Here is a 25,778-nt window from a genome sequence, read left to right as displayed (position 1 = left end):
ATTTTCAGAGCAGTTTTAACTTCAGCTGCCAGACTGCAACCTGAAAGTCTATACTTCTGATACCTGGGGAAAGGACATGAAAATATAATTCACAGAAATGATAACAAATATCCTGCAAACACATGGGTTAAAAGGTAGGCCTCTAGTAATCATTGCCAAACATACTGAAATCACAAAGGATATATGGTTCAAGCTTTCAGTACATCAACATCTTTGGACATAAGCCCTTTGTCATTTGTTGGGTTATATCCTTAGGCTTGGTTATAATAAGTGAGATGAGTAGGGCAAGAGATATATACATGTTTAAAACTCTTGGTACAAAATATACTTCCCAATTATGCCATTGTATGCTCTTGGGCACTGCTGTCTAGATTCACAAAATCAACATGAGTATTTAATATATATGTTTGATAATTATAGGAAATATGCTTGATAATCAAAACAACAAAATATCTTTTATAGACCTATTAAGTTAACCAAGTTAAGAAAAATATTGGTCCCGGGGCACCTGGGTGGCTCAGTCAGTTGAGCTTCTGACTTTGGCTCAGGTCATGATCTCTCACTCTGTGAGTTCAAGCCCTGTGTTGGGCTCTGTGCTGACAGCTCAGAGCCTGAAGCCTGTTTCAGATTCTGTGTCTCCCTCTCTCTCTGACCCTCCCCCATTCATGTTCTGTCTCTCTCTGTCTCAAAAATAAATAAAAACATTTTAAAAATTAAAAAAAATATATTGGTCCTTATTTCAGCAAGGATACATATACAAAATATATTTATGGCTTTAAAATTTCTATACTTTCTCACAGATAATTTTTTAGTGAGAAGTTAGAAATAGAGTAATCTTTGAATCTAAAGATATTTATTTGAGAATTGTTTACAAGATTAAAAAAATGAGAACTTTTAAAATGGTAAACATTTGAGGAATAGCTTAGCAAGTCATATGCGAATTTGACCACAAAAATAATGACAATGATGAATTTGTAATTACTCAGAGACATGATTAAAATAATATGATTATATTTTATTTAAACACAAAACAGTATAAAATTACATAACATATATATGTTATATGTATGTATATCTATAGCTATATATTTATATGTAAAATACCTATAAATGGAAAAATGACAGGAAAGAAATAAACCAAATTATTACAGATTATTGACAGTCATTATGTCTAGTTTTTTATATTAGTCAATTTTTCCCAAAATACCTAAAATTAGCATGCAAGGTTCTAATAGTTTTATATATATATAGACATAGTCACATAGTATGAAACTCAGTGAGTTTGCAACTTTTTTTTAGTTTATTTTTTGAGAGAGAGAGAGAGAGAGAGTAGGGGAGGGACAGAGAGAGGGAGAAAGAGAGAATCTTAAGCAGGCTCCACACTGTCAGCACAGAGCCCGATGTGGGCCTTGAACTCACAAACTGTGATTTCATGATCTGAGCTGAAATCAAGAGACAGAACGCTTAACCAACTGAGCCACCCAGGTGCCCCGAGTCTGCAACTTTAATGTTATCTTTGATTCTGGATTATAATCGATAACAGTTTAATTTATGTTAATGGTTAAGTGATTTTCATTTGTATCTCTCTCTGTTTGACCATGTTTATATTTCCCTAATGAAATAATTAAACACTGCCTGGATTGTTTTGTGGAGAAGCTTAAGTGTCACAAAGATTTTTGCACATTCACATATAAGAACTGACTTGAGCAGATTGGCTCTTCGTGGGTCCACTTTGATCTCCCTTGTGGGTCCTCACATTTCTCATCTGACATGGCCTTTCCTCATCGTGTTGGCGGTGAATTTCACATTTTCGTATTTAAGTGAAGTCAACGGTTTAGTACAAAATGACTCCCTTTATAACATCAGTTATCTCTGAGAGCAATCATTGGTTTTCTTCATCTATTTATTCAAATGATATTTACTGAGCACCTACTATGTGCCAGGCACTGTTCCAGAAACAGAGGACAGAGGTAAATATGCAGGGAAGAGCCCTAGCTCAGTAAGCTTACATTCTAGAGGGCAAATAGTTCACAAACAAGGATACAAAAGAATGTGGAATAAAGTTCTAGAAATGCAGTAAAGGAGAAACAAGGGTGAAAAGGATGGAGATTGAGGGTGGGGTGCTATTTTAGATAGGTTGCTCATGGCAGCCCTCTCTGAAGAAGTTGCTTTTGAGCAGAGACTGAGTGAAATGAAAGGGCAAGCCAAGAGAACCACAGGGCAACTGTCCTGAGGTGGAAACATGCTTGCTGTGTTTGAAGAATAGCACAAAGGCCAGCATGGTTGGACTGGAATGAGCATAGAGGACCATTGTCCTGTAGGAAGAAATAAAGTGTTGCAAAATGCTACAGCTCTGATGTACCGGATAATTATGATGACGTCAGTTGGGATTTATTGTGCATTTACTATGTGCTGGGCACTGGGCCGAGAGCATCATGCTATTGGTTAGGCACCACAATCCTGGGAGACAGAGAGCATGCATGCAAGCTGAAGTGCTAAGACACTTGATAACTTGCTCAAGACCACATAACTAACAAGTGATGGAAACGCATTACTAAGAAATTTAATTTCATAGTCCATATTCTTGGCCATACAATTTCTGAAGTATCTCACTTGTAATTAGCAGAGTGATCTTGAAGAGATAGACTTAGAAATGTGACCAGGAAAATATGCTTTGGAAATAACCACAAAATGTTCTGCAGTGCTTATCTTTGAGAGTATGGTTTACTTTATTTCCTGTCTGTGGAAGCACCAAATCAAAACGGTTTATTGGGTAAACAGAGTGAAAAGCATATTTATCCCCAAATAGATGAAAAGGCGTAACTAGAGTCACTGATAAGGACTTTGCCTTTCCAAGGATGCAGGCTTTCCCCTTTGAAAATGCTGATCAAATCGGCCATGTAGGAATCATGTTAAGTTCTGCTTCTTCCAACTAATGAAATTTTAATTTATCAAAATTGCACAGATGTGCATAGGATGTTTTATTAGAATTTGGGATAAGGCTCAAAATTACTTAGGCAATCTTCTTTTTTTTTTTAAGTTTATTCATTTTAGAGAGAGAGCATGAGCAGGGGAGGGGCAGAGAGAGAAGGGAGACACAGAATCCAAAGCAGGCTCCAGGCTCCAAGCTGTCAGCACAGAGCCGGACGTGGGGCTCGAACTCACGAGCTGCGGTATCATGACCTGAGCTGAAATCAGACACTTAACCAACTGAGCCACCCAGGCGCCCCTAGACAATCTTTTAAATATGATTTTAATACAAGTGGAGAGAACACACTGTATTGAAAGTTGAGCTATAAGCCAGTTAAATTGTTCCTGTAAACTTGCTCATTTTAGCTATTAACAATTAGATACTGAATCATTTATATCTGAGAATAACAAATCTGATAAGAATGTGAAATCCTTCCATATAATTATTCAGGATATTAATATGAATGTGAATATTTTAATAGTTCTTATGATAAAGCTATTTGCTTATTACTTGGAAAGATGACCTGAGTGTAATATGTTCGGATTTGGGAATATATATAAATTCAAGCAGAAAACTGGTAGCTTAACCATGTATATAGCATAATGTTTACTCGGAACAACATGATTTTTCACATGAATTTTCTTTTTTCAGTATTGCAAGGAGGAATTAAAATTAGGAAGAAGAAAATATACATTTTCTCAACTTCTTTACATGTGTGTCCATTTAGTTTACTAGTCATGTGGCTACATTTGGATTCTGTAGACACTCCTATTATTTCACCACAATATATTCTGTTAATTCAAAGTCTAAGGAAGTAAGAGTGTCTTCAAGTATAGCATGATGCAGAAGCTAAAATGGTATCACAGGGGCTCAGTCTATTTCCTCACTCACTTTTCTTCTGTGTCAGTTATTCCTAAGCTAGCTTTGCTCCATGTAGTGGCAAAGATGGCTCCCAGAGCTCAAGATTTCTGTGGTGCTCACAGTAATGTGAATTGGGAATGAAAAATGGCACACCTCTTACAGGTCCAACAAAAGTTTTGAGGATGACTCAGGTCATCGTGAATACTCCCTCCCGGCCTGGATCATGGGCATCACAGAGTCCCTTCTGGTCCTCATGGACCAGGAGTGGAGCAGGAATGATTTGTCAAAAGAAAATCAGGAACAGTAGGAAGCTAGGGATGCTGGAAAAATCCAAACATATGTTATTTTATATGTGTAAAAATTAAATCTAGGTTAAAATTTTTTTAATGTTTATTTTTGAGAGAGAGAGAGAAAGAGAAGGAGAGAATGAGCGGGGGAGGTGAAGAGAGAGTGAGATACAGAATCCGAAGTGGGTTCCGGGCTCTGAGCTGTCAGCACAGAGCCTGACACTGGGCTTGAACCCACTAACTGTGAGATCATGACCCAAGCCGAAGTCAGACACTCAACCAACTGAGCCACCCAGGCACCCCTAAAAACTAGGTTTTAAAAGCATTTCCTGCTCTTACTCTATTGAAGAGTATTTATTTTCTGCTACTAAAAAGCATTCACAGTCACCTTAAGCTCTCATCGAACCATCTTGGACAACCTTTCCACTTACCATAGTTTATTTGTGCCAAGACCATAGTTTTCCTGTTTTCCTATTTCCTATCTCTAAATCTGGAATCTGTCTTATAATCAGTGGTATGCCATTCTTTAATTGGAAGCACTTTTTATTTTTCAGAGGCACATATAAAAATGTTGACATCTCAGACTTAATGAAAAATTGCTACTTTTCCGTGTTTTATATTTCAACCTTGAATTACATACTAAATTATACTTTTAATCTTATAAATATGCCCTTAGGAGCTTTGCCTTTATATTATACTCCCTCTGTAATTTATAAACATTGAATCTTATTTGTCCAACACAATGTTTGGCACATAATAATTAATCAGTATTTGTTAAAGTGAAGAGCAAGTGAATTTATTAATCAGTAAGCTATGGAGAGTTGCCTTTATATATATGCAAAACATCTAAATATGTGTGTGTATTTAGATATAACAAAGATCTAAAAATGCAAGTCTTACATAAGACAGAAGTTTGTTTCTCTCCAGTAGTTGGTGGGTGTCCAGGGAAAGTAGGTGGCTCTGCTCCACACAGTCATGCAGGAAGCCTGCCTATTGAGGTGGATTGAATCTGTTAGCTTCCATACAAGGCTTCCATTTCTGGTCCAAAGGGACTACTCCATTCATTTCAATTTCCCTGCCAGAGGGAAGCATAAAGAGTATCCAGGGCAAGTTTATTTAATTAAATGTGCCAAAAGTTGCAAAAATTGCTTCTTTTCATGTTCCTTACATCTGAACTTAGTCGACTGGCCACATCTAGCTATAAGTGGGGCTGGAAAATGTAGTCTATAGTCCTTGCTAGCCACTTGTTAGGCTAAAATTCTGATAGTTCTATTATTTAAAGAGAGGATAGAATGGATATTATGGTATCACTCTCAGGCATAAGTAAGGACTCTTTGATAGTAGATTCTTAAAAGAAAAAGTCTATATGTACAATAATATATAGGAAGCTCTGTTTTATGAGACATATAGCTAATGTTGGATTAAGCCTTTCATCTACATTTGAACAGGAGAAAAATATCAATTGTATTTCAACAATATGTATTAGTTAATAGCACTTTGAGGGGTGCCTGGGTGGCTCAGTCGATTAAGCATGTGACTCTTAATCTCATCTCAGGTTATGATTTCACAGTTTGTGAGATCAAGCCCCATGTTGGGCTCTGTGCTGACAGCACAGAGCCTGCTTGGGATTCTCTCTCTCTGCCCCTCCCCAGCTTGCATGCCCTCTCTCTTTCTCTAAAAAAGAAAGAAAAAGAAAGAAAGAAAGAAAGAAAGAAAGAAAGAAAGAAAGAAAGAGTAATAGCACTTTGAATTATCACATTATATGTAAAAAAAGCTTTTGTTACCACCATTTTCCTTCATTCATTCAGGATTTATTGAGCTCTGGCTAAAAGGCAGAAAGGCAGGCACTGAGATACACCAAGATCTTAGTTATTGTAGTGTTACTTTTTGTCTGTAGCTACTCACATGGAAAAGTGTGATTTTATGAAGTACTGTGAAAAATGAGGTTTTAGTGTGAACTTGTTTAAGATTCAGTGTGAGTAAATGATCAAGTACATATGTTTTCCTCTCCCACAACAGGTTCTTCGGGTAGTTCGACTTATTAAGATTTCACCTGCATTAGAAGACTTTGTGTACAAGATATTTGGTCCTGGAAAAAAGCTTGGGAGTTTGGTCGTATTTACTGCCAGCCTCTTGATTGTTATGTCAGCAATTAGTCTTCAGATGTTCTGCTTTGTTGAAGAACTGGACAGGTTTACAACGTTTCCAAGGGTAAGGATAAAAACTGCAGTCAATTTAATCCATCATTCCCATTTTAGCAATAATGGTTAACATCAAAATAATATCCCTTTAACAGTGGATCAAAAATACTGGCATATTTTGATAACTTGGAATAATTCAGTTTTAATATTTAAAATGGTCTCTTTTGCAGGGTGCAGGCACTTGAGCCCGTTTTCAACACTGTTAGATTATACCTCAATTGTAAAATTCTGGAAATAGTCTAATAAAATGAGAGGCTAAAACCAGTCCAGTTGAAAGCTAGAGTTCTTAGTACCTATAGATGAAAGTATAGCAGAGTATTTTTTTTTAAGTTTATTAATTTATTTTGGGAGAGACAGAGAGCACAAGTGGGGAGGGGCAGAGAGAAGGAGAAAGAGAGAATCCCAAGCAGGCTCCACACTAGCAGTGTAGAGCCTGACATGGGGCTCAAACTCACGAAATTGTGAGATCATGACCTGAGCTGAAACCAAGAGTCAAGACACTTAACTGACTGAGCCACCCAGGTGCCCTTAGCAGAATCTTAAAATAAAATTTGTTTTTTGTGTCTGTGAAAGTTGACATTTCAAAATCTGTTTCACAGTTCATATATTATTTTTTAATTTTTTTAATATTTATTATTTATTTTTGAGAGAGAGAGAGACACACACGCACAGACACACACACACACACACACACACACACACACACACACACACAGAGTGAGAGCGGGGAGGGGCATACAGAGAGGGAGACACAGAATCTGAAGCAGGCTCCAGCCTCTGAGCTGTCTGTCAGCACAGAGCCCTATGCGGGGCTCAAACCCAGGAACTGTGAGATCATGACCTGAGCCAAAGTCAGACGCTTAACCAACTGAGCCACCCAGGTGCCCCTACAGTTCATAGATTTTAATGTCAAGCACAATCTAGAAGGAAGTTTTTGATTTTCAATGTAAGAAAATTCATAAACTCTTCAGATTTGAAATGTCTTTGGAAAATTCTCTAGTTTATGCCTCTGCATTATCATCAGGAATTCACTTAGGCTAAAAGAGGAAGTCAAAAATCAATCATAAACAGAATTCATGTAGAAAATACAACCCCTAACCAAGGATTCTGAAATTAACTCCATGTGGAATTAAAAACATGAAAAAATGTAATGACCAAGACAAAAAAATACGTATTTTTTCACCATAAGCTGAAATACCCACTTATATGGGAAGAATAATCTTGGGGTAACAACAGTATATAATTCATTTTTTTAAATTTTTTAATGTTTTATTTATTTTTGAGACAGAGAGAGACAGAGCATGAGTGGGGGAGGGGCAGAGAGAGAGGGAGACACAGAATCTGAAGCAGGCTCCAGGCTCTGAGCTGTCAGCACAGAGCCCGACGCAGGGCTCGAACTCACGAATGGTGAGATCGTGACCTGAGCCGAAGTCGGACATTTAACCAACTGAGCCACCCAGGTGCCCCTAATTCATTTTTTTAAGATAAGCTTTGTGGGACACCTGTATGGCTCAGTCGGTTGAGTGTCAGACTTCAGCTCAGGTCACCATCTCATGGTTTGCAAGTTCGAGCCTGCATTGGGCTCGCTGCTGTCAGCACAGAACCCACTTCAGATCCTCTGTCCCCCTGTCTCTCTGCCCATCCTCTGCTCATGCTCATTCCCTCAAAAATGAAATAAACATTAAAAAACTAAGCTTTGAAGGCAAAGGTGTCTGTACTCAAAATGGTAGACTTATATAGGCTGGTTATTATTTTTTTTAATATCGTGCTAAATTTGTTATGCATCACCAAGCATTTGTTGAGTGCGTATAAAGAGCCAGACAATTTTGGTGATCTTAGGACAGAAACACGACTATATCCCCAGTCTTCAGGAAATTCTCAGTTGAAGGGCGTGCCAAGTAAGTAAATGCAAAGCATGATAGAGGCAGGCACGAGGTGCTCTGAGAACCCAGAACTAAGATCTGTAACCAGGAATGGAAACGTCTAAGTAGGCTTCTTGGAACAGTCACTAAAGAACAGCTGTACATAGACAATCAAAGTGGAGGAGCACAGTGTCCTGGGTTTGGGGACAGAATATGCTAAAGGTCTGCGGTGAGCCTTTCTTGTTCCAGAAAGTAAAGGAGAAAGCAAGGCCAATGGTAAGAGGAGGACATAAGACCAAGGAAGGGTTAAGTTGGATGAAAGTGTGGTTGTATTTAAATGTTCGTTGAGAACAAGCAAGTAGAAGGTGAGGCTGAAGATGTAGGAGACACAGAGGACAATAGCAAAGGGTTCTTGAAGAGGGTATCCAGAGCATAGGCACAAGGATTGCTCTTAGACAAGTGTTGACACGTCCTGCGTGGAGGTGGTGAGGTAGGACAGCAAGCCAAACTGAGAGTCACAGCCAGTCTTTATTTTCCTACTACCACAGTACAAGCCACTGGCTCCCAGCATTCCGTTTTCCACACTGAACAGCACCGGGTGAGTGTCAGATGGGTGAGTGTATTGTGGCAGGAAGAATAGGGAAAAGTGCCTCAGCCGAGGCCTCTTGATGTGACCCTCAGAACAGAAGCACCCAGGCTAGGAATGTGGCTGTTCCTAAGAGCATGGCCACCTGGAGTGGGGGGTGCCGAGTTTCTGCCTGAATCTCCCTCCAGAGACAGACTGTGCACCAAATGTGGTGTGGGGATGGCAGCCCACCCTGCGAGCTTGTGGGGCAGAGCCTCTCCAGTGCCTGGGGTCGGGCCACATAGGATGCTATTGTCCTGGAGCCAGACTCTTCAACAAGAGGCTCAGCTCTTCTTCAGGGTTGGGGGCATGCAAGCAAAGATGACAGTGATGTCACTAAGCCCACCTTCTCTTTGTGTGCCCCGTCACTGGGGAAATGAAAATTGCAGAGCGCCATCATTCAGAATGACACTGAGACTGTCATTGTCACAGTCCATCTCTGAGCCCAGGTTAATTCAGCACACAGTATTGAAGGCCCACTTAGAGCCAGCCATTGTTCTAGGAACAGGGGATCCTAAAAAGAAAACCACCCCCAGTCCCCTTCTTTATGTACACAATCTTCTCTTAACTTCAAATCTTATCTTCATCTTTTACTGTCTCCTCTAATCTCACATCACCGATTTTATATTTCTTAGCCAAAGCCTCTTGGAGTCAGATGGCTTTTGGAGTTCAGAATATTCTAGATATTTGTACAAGGGTGATATCACTCCCTTCCTGGTTTAATTTGTTTGAGTCAGCACTCTGTAATCAATACACAAATGTTTCTTTAGCAAAACATCAGCCTTTGGGCAAAGAAGAATAAATAAGGACAATAAATAAGTCTTAGGTCAGATTGACTTTCTGCCACTAAATGAGCTACCAAAAAAAAAAAAAAAGAAGAAGAAGAAGAAAAAAAGAAAGAGAAATTTTAGGTATTTTCAAGAATTTTTTAATATAATAAGGAGGCATCGCAGATAAGAGTTTGCACTTCTTGTCATACAGATCTGATTTCTTATCACTGCTCCCTCACTTCTTAGCTATATGATACTAGACAAATTAGTCATTAAGCTTTTATTTTTTCACATCTAAAATGTAGGTAACAATAGCATTTTCCTCATACCATTATGTGGATTTAATAATATACCATACATACAAAATATACAAAATCCAACTCTTAGAAACATTTTTAAATGTTATATTCTATATAATACAATATATTTGAAGTCGGTATATTAGATTCTGTATAAAAGATCAGGCTGCTTCAGAGCCACCCGACTTAGCCCCTTGGGATTTGCTCTATTTTCCAGCCATAATAGTAATCAAGTAGCATTACGTTTTCAGGTCTCCAATTACTCAATTGTGCCTTTCTGCCTGATTACTTTGACCATCTTAATGAAAGCAGCCAGGCAGCTATGGGGCCCCCTAATCAGTGATTCCGCAGCTGACGGGGTTGACAGCCTAAATGTGTGAAATGACTAGGAGTAGAATTTTCCTCGCACATGAACGCATTATGCATTAAATCCCTGAAAAATAATCAAATTTTGCAAGAAATGTTGAAAACATTGCAGCTACAAAAAGTAGTCATTATCATTCCCAGTCACATAAAGCATCGTCCGTTGGTGCTACTTGCCTGACAGGAAATCATCAGAAAAGATGGTTAAAAACACATGATAGTCGATGGTAGATTTCTGTTCAGACACTCCTCCATGGGTCTTACTCCCTTCCCTTCTTATAGAGCATCTCCCTCATTATCCACGGGTTGGGTGTTGTGGTAGGTTGGTTAATTATGGTGTTAGCCAAAGTGCACAAGATATGGTTAGCAGGCACCAGCCTCCGAGATGGTGGGAGTCAAGTAAAAATAAAAACAAGTGCTGAGTCTTCAAGTTCCTGTTTTACTTTGGGATGCATCATGTGATTTTTCTTATACGTACTTAGAGCTATGGAATGCAGAATAAACTATGTGCGCCCATGAGAGATGCTGGGAGAACACCCATCTTGAAGGAATCCAACAGAGGCAGAGGCAGAGCCAGCCTGACTTGGCAAAGCAGCCTCAGTCTTTGTGCCTGGAAAAGAGCTTTTCTGTGGCTCTTTCGTGAACCAGATTTTGACCCAGACATCTGGGTGGCATATTCTCTCTAAGGAAATAGGACTGGATATGAAATTAAACACTGTTTGATTGGATTTGTATCTTGGGCCCAGCAGCCCACTGTGAAACCCTCTAAGAGGACCTGACAGGAACATGTGAATTCCTAAAACAGCAGCCTGGGCATACAAAGTGATTGCCCACTGCATTGACCCTCTGACAGAGCTCCAGCCACACTGAAGGACCCCAGCTACTTCCTGAAACACTTGAAGGCAGAGAGGTCCTAAAGGATTTTCACTTGTGTTATTCCACAAGTTCCCTAATGGGTCTCTGCCTCAGTTGGCCACTTCTCGACCCCTCTCCATTTGTAGCAAAACTTAAACTGTCTCCTGGAACTCTCCTGTTTAAAATGTTTCAAGGTCTTCCTTTCCCTCACGATACCACACATTTTGCTAGAGTTTTCAGTATCTTCTCTTCTCTATCCCCAGTTACCTATTTAGGCTCATATTTCAGGATTTCCCCCATCACATCTTCCAAAGGCAGAGAGGGCATCTATCTTGCTCATTAAACCCTCCATGCTTAGCACAACACTTCCCAGTGAATAGGTTTTCACAGAGGAATGAATAACAATGCTAGACCAAAGAAAACTTCTATGATCCTTCCACACTGTATCAGGCTCAACATCCCAGATTCTTTCTTCCACTGCTGTCCCCTTCCTCTGGGAACCCCTTTACTCTCCATCTCCCTAACCCTTATCCCATCTGAAATGTCTGCATAATTCTATCAGAATGCTTTGGCAGGAAGTAGCAGAAATCTTGACCCCAATCAACTTGAACAATTAGGAAATTTCTCACAAAACTTGAGATTAGGTAAACCAGAAAGCCAAGACTCTGAATCTTTCATTGAAATTCTGTTGTGGGCTGAATTATGTGCCCCAAAAATATATGTTTAAGTAACCCAAAATATTACCTTATTTGGAAATAGAGGTGATTAAGTTAACATGAGCCCTAATCCAATATGACTGATTGGGCCCTAATCCAATATGACTGATATTCATTCTATAAAAAGAAGAGATTTGGACACAGACACAGACACACACAGAGGGGAAATGATATGAAAACACATGTGGAGAAGACAGCCCTGTGACTGGAGTGGCATCTATAAACCAAGGACCTCCAAGGATTTCTGGAAAACACCTGAAGCTAGAAAACGTTGGGAGAATCCTTAAGAGGGAGGATAGTCCTGCCAACACATTGATTTCAGACTGCTGAGCTGTGAGATAATAAATTCCTTCGCTTTAAGACACTTAGTTTTTGGTACTTTGTTACAGCAGCCCAAGAAAACTACTGCAGTTATTTTCTCCATGTGTTGTCTTCGTGTGTTAGCAAAATGGATGCAATATTTCCAGAATTTGTGATAAAATCTTGAGGAAGAAGAGGGTCATCTTCAAGGAGCAAGGACGCTTTTTCCTGGTACCATTTTCTACTTCCCCCAGCATACTTGCTGTCACTGTTCATTGGCAGGATTGGGTAACTTGGTTGTTCCTAAACAAATCATTCACAAGATGGCTGAGCCAACAGGATTGGCTTAGATGAGTCATGTGGGAAGAGATGGCTATTGGAGAAACACCACAAAACCACTACAGCGGTCAGACCCAGAGTTTGGACAAGGTTTCTCTCTCACATCTCTCATCTCTAAAGCTTTGATATACCCTGTGGGCATGTAAATAGACACGTGGTAGGAGAAGGACTGGTGTTTAATTTCTCTCGCCTGAAGCACCTGGGCTTCAGCTCCTTCCCAACATGTCCAAATAGTACCAGCAGAGAAGCCAGCACAAGGCCTGGCACAGAGTGGATTCCTGCTCCCCCTCTGTTTATGGCAGTCGTCACTTTCTGTGACACACCATCAATATTTATGCAAGCTCCTGTTGCCTCTGCTAGACCTCAAGTATCTTGAGGGTGGCAGCACCGTGCTCTCTTCTCCCAAAGCATGTACCATGATGCTGATGCCAATGCCTTGGGATCCAAGTCATTGGGAGGGTCAGGGCAGAAACAACCAGTGGAGCCTCAGCATACAGTCCCATGAGATGGAGAAGAGAAGCTTGACATTTGTTAATGGAGGGGGTGGGGGGGAGGAAGATATATTGATAGAATTTAATAAAACCATTTTGTCATCTCAACCAATAACTTTCTCTTCTAATTTGGACCAAACAGACACTTCACTGCTAAGTAGAATTCCCAAGGAAGATCAAGTCCTGCTGTGAGGCAGGATCCTGTAGTTCTGGACTATTGTTGGGACTAATAGCTTATGTTAGAAGGAGGACAATTAGATTAACCTTTCATGATGGAACAGCCTGTGCAGGTCCTAAGGACCACCGGTTGGCACAGGAAAGAGCCACCAGTCTTTCTTCAACAAAAACAAAAACAAATTGTGTGTTTCCCATAGCTGCCTGACAAAAGCTTATGCGCACAGTTTCACTAAGGCTTTGTTCAGTTTATCTCTCCACTTATTGTACAAAACAAGTTGCCTCTAAGTTACTAAAACACATGCAGTAAATATCCACTGTACATCTTTCACCAACTCAATATCTTTATTCCTTGTAAACTCCCACTAAAGTCATAATCCATGGGCCTCATTTGTTCCTCAGTTCTTCCAATGGGGAGTTTTTATTCAGAAGCAATAAACTACCCTCCATGAGAGCAGGTACTTGTATTTTAATATTACGTATTTCGTATGTTTTCTTAATTTGCATTCTCTAAATGCAAATGACTTGCTCTGTTGAGTTTTCACTTATAAAACCATATCCAATGCAGTTATACAATATAAGCAGTAAATGAGATAAAACACTTAATTACAAATTAATTTCCCTCTCTCGCCACCAAAATGGCTTTTAACTGTACTGAAAGAATTACTGAGAAATGTAAAGAAACAACTTGCTCCTTAATTTTTTTGCATTTTTTGCCAGATGTAGTTAAGAGAGTCTGATTACATTTCTAATAAAGTCAAGGTATATATGTGTATATATATATATATATATATATATATATACACACACACATACACATATATACGTATATGTATATACACATATATATGTATACACATGTGTATATATGTGTATGTGTATATATATATATATACATATATATACAGTTTATTTATCTGAGAGAAAGAGAGAGAGAGCACAAGTGTGCAGAGGAGGGGCAAAGAGAGACAGGGAGAGAGAGAATCTGAAGCAGGCCCCATATTGACAGCGTGGAGTCTGACATGGGGTTTGATCTCACCAAGCATGAAATCATGACCTGAGCTGCAACCAAGAGTCGGACACTTAACTGACTGAACCACCCAGGTGCCTCAAGTCAAGATACATTTTATCTTCAAAAGTAGAATTATTAGTTCAGACTTTATTAATTTATTTTCTCATGAAATGTTTCAGACATGCAAAGAATAATAAAATGTATTCTTCTGTAGCCATACACAGCTTGACAAGCACATTAGAGCACATCTGAAGGCCCTGAATGCCTCTTCTTCATCACTCCCTTCTTCTCATAGAGAAACACTTTTCTGAATTTTGTGTTTAGGCTTTTAGTGCATTCCTTTATGCTTTAATGCATAAAGAAGCATCAACTGAAAATCACGTATCTTTTTGCATAATTTAAACCTGCCTTATATGCTCTCATATTATACTGTTTCTTCTGCTAATTGCTTTTTTGCTATGTTTGTGAGATTTACCGATGAGTACATGTAATTTTTTAAAATTTATTTTCCTTGCAGTATAATATGCAACTATATATTGCATTATATTTATAATGCACGATTTATATAAACACTTGACAATTTATTTTCCCATTCTCCTGCATGGTAAGTGAATTCCTCATGGGTTTGGGCAGGACTCACAAATAGGATGGAATTTCACATCTGTGAATAGGCTACTAATCAGTTAATTTGGAATCCATCAAAAAAGAGATTATCTTGGGTGTGCCTGACCCATTCAGAGGGACTGGGCTCTGCTGAAGAGGCATTTGAAGCAAGAGTCTCTTGTTGGCTTTGAAGAAATAAGTTGTCATGTTAAAGGGTCATGTGGTTAGGACCTGTGGGTGGCCTTTAGGGACTGTGTGCTTCAAGAAGACAGGATCCTCAGTCCTACAGCCATAGGAACTGAATTCTGGTAACAATCTGAATGAGGCTCCAAATGAGACCACGGCCCAGCCCACACTTTTATTTCAGCCTCTGAGATCCTGAGCAGAGAACCCAGTTATACTGTGCCCACATCTCTAACCTACAGAAACTACAAATAAGAGATAAATATTGTTTTAAGGTGCTAAGTTTGTAATGATTTGTAACACAGAAATAGGAAACGAATGCATGCAGGTTTTGGGTGTTTGTTTCTAATATTTTATAATTCCAAATAATGCTGCTCTGAACATTGCAAATTAGCTTGTGCACATGTGAACATTTTGGGGGGGGGGGTATGTAGCTAGGAATAGAATTGCTGAGTCTTAGAATAAAGATACCTCCAACTTCAGCAGGTATTGATAAACTTGCGTTGCATTCCAACGCAATTTCCCCAGTGTATATGCTATCAGCAGGACATAGGAATGTTCTCTGCTTCACAACTCAGCCATACTTGGTCTTGTCAGGCTGTGTGTTACTTTCAACATTTAGCTCTTCATTTAACCTGAATTGATTTTTGTGGTTGCTGTGAGATAGGGAGCAATCTTATTTTATTTCCATTGGATAACCCATTGTCACAGTACCATTTATTGACTAGTCTATCCATTCCCCATGGTTCTGCTGTGCTGGCTGTGCCGTAATAGGATTCCACATGTGTGCACCCTGGTCAAGACACACAAGCTCCTTTCCATCATCTCCTTTTGTGATGGAATTTTTTTTTTTTTTTTTTTTTTTTCAATCTCTGGTGAAGTCCAGTGAATATCCAGCCTTATTCAAGGATCTCAGTTAGCAACCTCCATCTTTCCAGGGCCTTTGACTTTGCCCCTTATGCCTGACAGTACATGAAAAACCTAAGTCTGCCACAGACTGTAAATCCCCTAAGATTGTCTTTTTTTGACCCAAGCTGCATATTAGTTTTTGGTCCTAAGGTTTCAATTATTGTCTTGGGATCTTAAGTAGGGCTTTAAAAGGATGCTTGTTGCATTTTATACAGAATTTGGGGAGGGAGGGCTAATCAGTTTTTTTTCCATATATGATCAGATACTAAGGTTCACTAATATATTTTTTTAATTTTTTTTTTTTCAACGTTTATTTATTCTTGGGACAGAGAGAGACAGAGCATGAACGGGGGAGGGACAGAGAGAGAGGGAGACACAGAATCGGAAACAGGCTCCAGGCTCTGAGCCATCAGCCCAGAGCCTGACGCGGGACTCGAACTCACGGACCGTGAGATCGTGACCTGGCTGAAGTCGGACGCTTAACCGACTGCGCCACCCAGGCGCCCCAAGGTTCACTAATATATTTTTGAGAATTAAAAAAAACCCACTCCAGTGACTATCTTTCAGATGGACAGGTTTCTTTTTTTTTTCTACAGATACACCCTGAGGCTTGGCCACCATCTGAAGCCTCATATTTGTTTGCATTCGGTTGCAATTTAGTTATTGATTCTCACAATCTCATTTTGTGCCCCCCTAATCTGCTACACCATTGAAATCCATTTTCCACAAAATACCAGTTACATCCATTCACAATGAAGACTAACTAAATTGTGTATGTGTTTTGTTGCTGTTTGTAATTTAGCCCACATCCTCTATGTGATGGAACCATGAGGCATACACACATGAACAAACATACCAACTGCCCTCTTTAACTTGTAACATAGTCAAGAGCGTAAGGAAGAAGTCAACTTATCCCATAGTAGACACATAAGAAAGAACTCAAATAAGCCAAAAGGTGAAATATGACATCAAAGATTATTTGGAGAATATTTTAAAATTCTGGGAGCCTACTATGTGCTAAGCACAGAGCTTCCAAAAATCACTTGTTTTAATAAGAGGAAGGGTCTGCTTCCAAAGCTTTCTGAAGAGTGGTCTTCAGGGGTGCATGTGGTTTCCACAGATCAGAATTTGGGCAACGGCATTAGATGAGAATATCCCATTTCAGGAAGACAGAATGAGTAAATCAGAGACATGGAGAATCACTGGCATGGAGGGATGGATGAAAAAGGAACTGCAGTGTTGGTCTGGAGCCAGACAACAGGGTGTTTTCAGAGGTTGGGATCGTGACAGAGGGAAGCTGTTGATTTCACTCTTTCTTATTTTCTTCCTGGAGAAGAGCAGATGAGCTATTTTAAGGAAGGTTAGTTACACTGGAAGAAATGTTATTTCTCTGAGGAGGTATTTTCACTGAACAAAATTCGTTTTTATTGACCAAAGACAAAAATTTATGATTGAGGAATTGCAGCAGCATCAGGGCAGGAAGGGAGGTAAGTTTCATTTTTTCTGTGTGGCCATTACTGTGTCAAATCTTCTACAGTCTCTTAAAGTTGGTCCCATCAAAGGCTTTAGGCCATCCAAGGCCTTCATCCATGTCTGGACCTGGTGCTGTGATAGAAACTAGCACCTTGTTTTAAAATCCAAAGTAATTTAGTGATATAGCTTAATGTCACCATCTCCCCCCCAAAAAAGTTTTTAAATTAATTTTATTTTCTTCCTGCTATAAAATCAGAGGGCTTGTTTTTTGGTTTTTGAGTTTCTTTGTTTTTGTTGTTGTTGTTGGGATTTTTTTGTTTGTTTGTGTTTGCTTCTAGCTGAATTTCTTTGTGTGGCGATTCATCATTGGCATAATGATAAAATTATATCTGGTGCGCTTCTTTTTAAAGGGCAGTTTTAATGCAGTATGAATCACGCACAGACAGCTGTCTTTTCCTGTTGTGTATTACCATCACTGGTCCACTGAACTGCAGTTACCAGAACTATTCCTTGAGTAAAACATCCTTAGAGTCCAAGCCTGAGTCCCAGAAGGGCACTCTTTTGAGGAAGACCTTTTTATTTGACCTGCTATAATCCTTATCCAATTTAATCAAAATTTAAGAGATTTAATCTAAAGGGAAAACAAAATTGAAATTACAATGAATGCAAAAACAAAATTCAAATCACAAAAGTGCACCATGAGGACATCCATATCTGCTGGAGTTCAGGCACAAGTGTGACTCCAGTTTTTCTAGCAAAAGTAGACTTAGATAGATGAAAGATGATTATGAGATGAAAATGAACTATTTTTGTAGAGAAGCATAATTATTCCTAACTAAGTCAAGAAAGATGTTTCCCCAGGGATCATTATTATCAATAATAATAATTACTATATATGAGACTTTTTACATGTGAGGCCCTCAGAGCAAGAACTTTTCATAGGTAAAAAGAGAGATACATACATACACACATAGATATCCACATGTATCTCATGTGATCCCTAAAACAACCTATTAAGGAAGTATTTCCCCCACATTATAGGTTCTTTAAAAAAAAGCAGTAAGGAACATCATCAAAAATTGATAAGAACTAACAAGGAAATGTACAAGGCGACAATAATAGAATGTGATTTAGGGTTAACGTATAGATGAACGGACAAACATGCATCAAAAAACATTTGGCAAAGAAAGCATCACAATTACAAGACAAATTGTTCTCAAACAAGCAATATGGGCGATACCAGAGTCTCCTCATACTATGTATCGAAATATCTTCCTGATGAGTTAGAGCAAGGAAATGTGAAGTGTGAAAATGTAGAAAACAAAAAGAAAATATCATCTTTCATCTTTCTTGATGATCAAGAAATTTCTAGGCCTAAAAGCAAAACACACTTGACTTTTCAAACAAGTCGAAAATAACCACTATAAATAATTTTTCAGATCAAAGGAAAACATGAAGATACAACCTTAATTTATAATGCATGTCAGGAAGAAAGTGTTGAATGGACAAGATTTATTTGTTATTTTTATTTTTTGGCTAATGGTCATGTGCACTGCTGGCAGAAAGCCCTCTCACACATTGCGTGTGGCAGTGAACATTTGTATAACTTTTCTGGAAATCCGTTTTTCATTATATATGAAGACACTAAAAAGCATTTTTACTCTTTGATCTAATGGTTGCATTTCTAGAAATCTACTCCAAGAAAATAACCAGAGATGCATACAAAGACTGATCTTCAAAAAATGCTCTTTGTGGCATTATTTAATGTGAAAATTTTGAGACAACTTTAATGTCTAACCATCTGGAAAGTCTAAATAAATTTTAAATGTGGTGGCATATCATACAGTTATCAAAACTGTATTTTTACAGCCTAACTTATGAGGTAAGCCATGGGCGACACTAATTGTGATGATAAAATATTAAAAAAGCATAATAGAAACTATATTTGTAACTGAGTTCAGTTTTATTTCAAATACATATATACACCCAGAAAAGAATGGTAGAATATAATGCTTCCCTTTATATATCTACTCTTACCTGAGAAATAAAAAATTCTACAAGACTAATTTTAGTCATATAATAAGACTAATTTTAATTCATGACTTGTAAAATCAGCTTTATTAACGTCAAATCATTTCAATTAAATATTTATTTGTAAACAACTATCAAATCTATTTTCAAGGTATTAGAGAACTAAATAAGCACTATCAGATTAGAAATTTATGTGTGTGATAGAAGAGTAGACAATATAATTTGCGGTAAAGCTAGCTCATTTTTTGTGGACTTAGTGAAGAAAGATGAGCATCAAATCCCATTCAAAGAGACCAAACAGTGGCACACTCCATTTCTAACATGTAGGGTTATTGTTTGTTTGGTTGGTTTTTTAATGCAAACCTCTAAGCTTTTTCTGACCAGAGTTGCTTTCTGTTTGAAGCCAAATAGAAAAATCTGGTTCTTTTATATATATAAATTTTTTTAATGTTTATTTATTCTTGAGAGAGAGAGAGAGAGAGACAGACGGACAGAGTGTGAGCAGGGGAGGGGCAGAGAGAGAGAGAGAGAGAGAGAGAGAGACAGAATCTAAAGCAGACTCCAGACTGAGCTGTCAGCACAAAGCTCACATGGGGCTAGAACTCATGAACTGCGAGATCATGACCTGAGCTGACATCAGATGCTTAACCAACTGAGCCACCTAGCTGCCCTGAAAAACCTTGTTCTTAAGCATTGTTTTACAAACCGATAGTCAGGAAACACTGAAATTTCCTAGGTAGACTCCATGGTACTTTAGTTACAGAAGTTTTCTTAATAAATCCTCTGCTTGTTTAACAACAGGACACACAGCTGTGTTTTCAGGAGCACTCTTTCTTCTGTATATGTTACAAGATCTTTATTGCACCAAAAGTAGAACGTCAACTTTCATCTGCAATTTTATAGCGCATATTTGCCAATGAAATGCATCATTTACATCATGAAAATTTAATATGACTGACATTAGCAAAATCCCTAATTAAGAAATAGGGCATAAATACTCCCAGAAACTTGACAGTCTGTTCTATGAAGAAAATTAATTCAGAAGTTTCCTATTTGCATAAACCTCCAGGTCTCATTTTCACAGCTGTTTGTTCTGTCAGCGAGATGGCTGCATTTCAAAATTATTTTAACATAATCGGTGGGAAGTATACCTTTCAACTAAAAATATCATGCTCCTCAAGAAAGACTGTTAGGGGAAAAATTTAAGTTCAGTCAGTTCATGTTGATTTTTTTTTCCCTTAAGATAAATGTTTCTAACATGGGCACTTTAACATTTAAGTCATAAATGATTAACATATTTTTATTATTAAAACAAATTAAAATTCTGTAATTTTAGATTCTCATGAAAATGAAAACATTATGTCCTTTCCATGTGGAAAAATGTTAATGAGTGGAGTTTATTTTAGCAAAGAGGAGAAAATACTACAGATACCTATTTTCCATTAATCAGTTGAGCTTAACTTGCGGTTCTAGATATGTACCGATACTATGTAAGACAAAGAAGGTAAAAACTTTAAATACTACAAAATTTTCAAAATTTATAAAAGTTGAATATTATACTGTTTGTTTTAGTAATTTAGATTGTGAAAAGAAGTCAGCAATTACTAGTTCTTCAGATTTATACTACCTGCAATATTCAAAAGGACAGCAGGAATTTTAAGACCAGCCTAGATACCTGGCCCCACCATTTGCTTTCCTGCAGGCCTTGATTAATCATGTAAGGCCCCTGCACTTCCGTACGGGGTATAATATGTACAGTAGTAATTCGCGGGGTTATTGCTCAAGTTCCTCTGCATAATGGACGATTAAATGCTTCAGGGGTTGTAAAGCACCATGTAAAATGCTAGTCATGACTCAGTGTCTCTCCTTATGTCATTTTAAGGACAATTACCCTGAAAGAAATCCTAGGAGACTGTACAAATCCATGATTTTTGTCTGTATTGTCACTTATGGTCTTATATGTAAAAGTGAACCCAAGCATGGCCATTTGAAAGAAAAGAGATGTTTGGATACACCTCCAGACACTTTCAGGACTAGAAAAAGATTCGCTGGCTTTTGCAAATGAGTTTCTGCCATCTTTCCTTTTACTCCTGAAATTATATTTAAGTGTAGGCTCTACTGAAAGTAATTTGCTGCTGGCGTAGGCATCAGGTTCTGATGTCTGCTCTGCTTCTAATTACATTCAAGCTCATTTTGACATTTAAGGCCAATTACTTTAGTCTCGATTCAGTAAGACTCTTCCATAGTGGTCTAAAATTTGACCAGTAAACAGGCTTTTCCCTCTCTCTTTTTATTCATTTAAATGAAATGCTTGGCAACAAGCACATTTTAGGAATTATAGAAATGAAATAAATAATGTGGGTTCATTTTGGAAAAAAAAACAAAGAACTGCTTGGTCTTTTGGGACAGTATAAAAGGCAGTCACAGAATTGAAACCCCTGGTTTCAACTTTATTTCTTTCTAAATGACAAGGTATAAGGCATTATCATTTTACAGAGAGATTAACGTTTTAAATGTTTCATTTCGTATTAACAACAAAGGGAATTGATTTCAACAGATCTCAAATTCCAAAAAGTTCATATATTGAGAGAGAGACACGCCTTCAAAACCTTTACCATTTAAAGGTCGCTAGTGACTAAACTCTCCAGACCAGGGCCCTACAACAAAATCCAGCCACTGTTCCATTTTGTTTTCAGATCCCAGTGTATGTGATAACATTGAGCACAGCACCTATTTTACTTAGCTCTCTATTATCAGTCCATTTGATAACACCAGGATTTTTACTGTTTATTCAACAAATACTCAGATGAATTGACAGCACCAGAAGGTAATTTATCGGATCTATTAGGAACAAAACATTTACTGCAGCCTTTTCCTGTAATTTATAGGTAAGAGATAGTCTGGGAAAATGGGCTGGAAATTTTACTGTATGAAAACAAAGTTCTCCAATTGACTGCTAGTACCAATTAATAGATCATAAAATAGAGACACTTAGAGCTATAGAGGTTCTCTAGGGAATCATTTAGTTCAAAGATGAAACAAAATGATGCCATCAAAAATAACCACACTTTCAAAATCATATATCTAAAAGGAAATATCTTCTTTTTCTTTATTAAAAATTTTTTTTCTTTCACATTTATTTATTATTGAGAGACAGAGAGACACAGAGCATGAGCAGGGGAGGGGTAGAGAGAGGGGGAGACACAGAATCTGAAGTAGGCTCCAGGCTCTGAGCTGTCAGCACAGAGCCCGATGCGGGGCTCGAACTCACAAACTGTGAGATCATGACCTGAGCTGAAGTCAGTCGCTTAACCAATTGAGCCACCCAGGCACCCCAAAAAGGAAATATCTTCTGAAAATATGAATAGTTTATCCAATATAATATTAAGCTTTATAAAAATGGAATCATACTACGTATGGCATAAAGAGTTTTAAGTCATAGAAACTGTATAGAAACTCTGAAATTTAAATGAGGGTAATTAAAGTTTTTCCTTGAAAGAGATTTTTTCATTTTTATTAATATTTCTTGTATGGTGCTTTCATGTTTATAAAGTACTCACACATAATTTAGTTTGATTCTCAAAACAGTCTTCAGAGTGCTGCTATCATGCATTTGGGGAAGATGGGTATCAGGACGGCTAGGTGTTCTTTGCCTCACTGCTCTGCCGCTCACAGAAGGTCAAGGTCTTTATACTCAGTTCATGCAACTCCAATTTAAAAAACACTCTTAGCTCCCCCATCTAGGAAGGTCATCTCTTGAGGGTGAGGGCAGAGATGAAGTGGATGTCGTTAGTCAGGTGACAGATGACAAAAAGTTTGGGAAAGCTTGTGGCTGGTAGTGGACTCACCAAAAACATGGAAGGGGCTTGCCAGACAGTGTTGAGGCCCCTTTGGAGGCCTGGGACAAGGGAGCCTGTCTTCCTCTGCTATAAGCCCCGTCTTCAGAGCACATGGAGGGGTAAGCGCAGCCATGAAAGGTCAGATTCACCTAGGAGTAGGCATTTTTCCTGAGAGTTTGCCAAAAAAGACAATCGGAGTTTGGAGAACTGGAAAAAGTGTAACTGAATTGATGGACCATCGAATTCCATCTAAACCATTAAAGAGGAATTGGAAGTAAAGAAATGGCTGCCGCCAGTGGCTTTAATGTTACAGCGCTATGTTTTTACTCCAGATTTCAAACCCACAGAGTTTGAAGTTATGGGCAGCTTAGTATAGCCACAGTAAGTGGTGGCTCTTAGAGCTTTAATTTACTCTAGGTTTTTAAGTACATTTAATGTTATCTTATTGGTTTTTTCCACGCCCCCCCCCCCGAACTCTCCATAAGACCTTGATCTTGACAGTCATGATTTTGCCAGTCAACATGAGATAAGTCTAACATTTGCTATTGATTGAAGTCATTTTAAATATTAAAGTTTTGAATAGTTAAGTTTTAAATAAAAGAACTATACCACAAAATATTAAAGGATCATGATGCTAGTAGATTTTTTAGAGGATAAAACTCCTCTACCTATTACTGCTATTTGAGCGGGGAAAAAAGAAACAAGGAGATTGAGTAGGTGACTAATTAAGGCAATTAAAACCAAAGGAGGTGTCACTTTTGTACTCAGTGAATACATCAAGCCAAGTCTTCTATTTTAGGGCTGACTGGTAGTAAGACACAGCAGGGACACTCTCAATAAAAAGGCTGAGCCACTATATAAGTTGTCAAGTGGATTTCATTTTGAAAGCACATCTATTGTAGAGAAAGAGTTCCCGAAACCAGCTAGAGCTAGAGAAAGTAGATGCAAATTATATTGTAAAATGAAAGCTGTATGTCAATATGGGTTGTATTCTTCACCACATTTAAAATTTTTTAAAGTGTCTATTTTTTAAAATAAGATGAGTATCTGTTTTACATGTATTTGAATACAAAAGATAAAAGGCATGTTAAGTGAAAAGCAATTTTTCTGTCCACACAAAAACCTGTATGAGGATGTTCACAGCAGCATTATTCATAATGGCCAAAAAGGTGGAAACAACCCAAATATACATCAACTAATGAATAGATAAAATGTGGTATGTCCTTATAATGAAATATCAATTGGCAATAAAGGGAATACAGTGCTGATGCATACTACAACATGCATGAACCCTGACCACGGATTGTATGATGGAGATGTTGAGAACCGGCAAATCCAGAGAGACAGAAAGTATAGTGGTTTCTGAAGGCTGCAGGAGGGAGAAATGGGGAGTGATTGCTCATGGGCACATAGTTTTTGAGGGGAGGGGGAGGTAATGAACTGTTCTTAAATTAGAGGTAATGTCATACTACTCTGTGAATAAACTAAAAACACTTAATTGTAGACTTTAAAAGATGAATTTTATGGTACACAAAATATATCTCAGTAAAGCTATTACTTTAAGAAGTTCAAATTGAGTATCTACCCCCCCCCCACTTCCTCCGCATTCTGTCCTCTACATTCCAGTCCTCAGAGTACCAAGTTTATTTTATAGGCTTTCAAGCATTTTGAGGCCCACAAGAACACATCTAGTTTGTATATTACAAATGGGATCATACTGTATATTCTGCTCGATATATGTTGACTAAAACCTGAGGTGCTTACCCATCCTACTTTTTAAAAATATTTAATTATTGTTTGACCTAAATTTATATTCACACCTACTCAAAACCCAAAACATGCACTGGGGCATCAAGTTATCAAAGGGCATCCACGATATGCTTTTGAAAGGGTTATGAACTGCTTTGCAAGGCCCGGACAAAGACTTGTAGCCTGTTTATTTCAGCATAGGGTGATATCCTTGCTTTGCTGTCTCACCTAACTCTAGGTAGGTCTGTCAGAAAGATCAAGGGATCCCTGGGACCTTGAGAGAGAAAAGGATGTCTTGTCATTGATAAACCTATCTCTGCCACCAACAGTGTGGCATGAGCCCTTGGTGGCCCTGGTGGCAGCCTGGTCTAGGAGACATTGTTCACCCCATCTGTGATTGACATTCAAGGGCATTAGTTGGAACAAAAGAGAAGTTATAAAAATACTTTCTTATTCCTCCCTCTTTGGTCTTATTTTTATTCAAGTTCCCCTGTCTCAGTTTATGACAGGAAAGTATAGCTCCAAAATGTAGGGCTACTTACAGGGAAACTATTAGCTGTGTTAGTAGTAATATCAGGGAATATTGAGAATAAATGTGGAACTGAGACCAAGAACCACGGTGAGATTTAGCGAGATTTCCTCACAGGTTGGATGCAGAAACCAAAAGTGTCTGTGAGGTCATTGGCCTGAGTAACTTGGAGAATGAGCTGATATTTCCTGAGATGGGAAGGAGACAGAGGGAACAGGTTTGGGGAATAGAGCATGAAGGGTTTGATGTGGAACATCTAATGCTCGAGATTCCTGTCTGATAGACATTCAAGTGGAGAAGCAGAGTCGATTCCGGATGTGAGGCTGAAGCCATCAG

General features: G+C 38.3%; 1 protein-coding gene across 4 annotated transcripts in view; it reads left to right on the top strand.

Annotated features, from left to right (window-relative positions):
- Nucleotides 1-25,778, top strand: part of NALCN (sodium leak channel, non-selective) — a 289,974-nt gene that overhangs the window by 126,776 nt on the left and 137,420 nt on the right. For all 4 annotated transcript variants that reach the window (XM_042929986.1, XM_042930009.1, XM_042930002.1 and 1 more), the window contains one exon: nt 6,139-6,330. In XM_042929986.1, coding sequence (XP_042785920.1) covers nt 6,139-6,330 — 192 coding nt within the window. The remainder of the gene's footprint in view (nt 1-6,138; nt 6,331-25,778) is intronic.

Source organism: Panthera leo, chromosome A1 (genome assembly GCF_018350215.1).
Source record: "Panthera leo isolate Ple1 chromosome A1, P.leo_Ple1_pat1.1, whole genome shotgun sequence".
NCBI classification, from domain to species: Eukaryota; Metazoa; Chordata; class Mammalia; order Carnivora; family Felidae; genus Panthera; species Panthera leo.
Note: the sequence above shows the minus strand (reverse complement) of the source record. Positions and strands in the feature narration are given on the sequence as shown.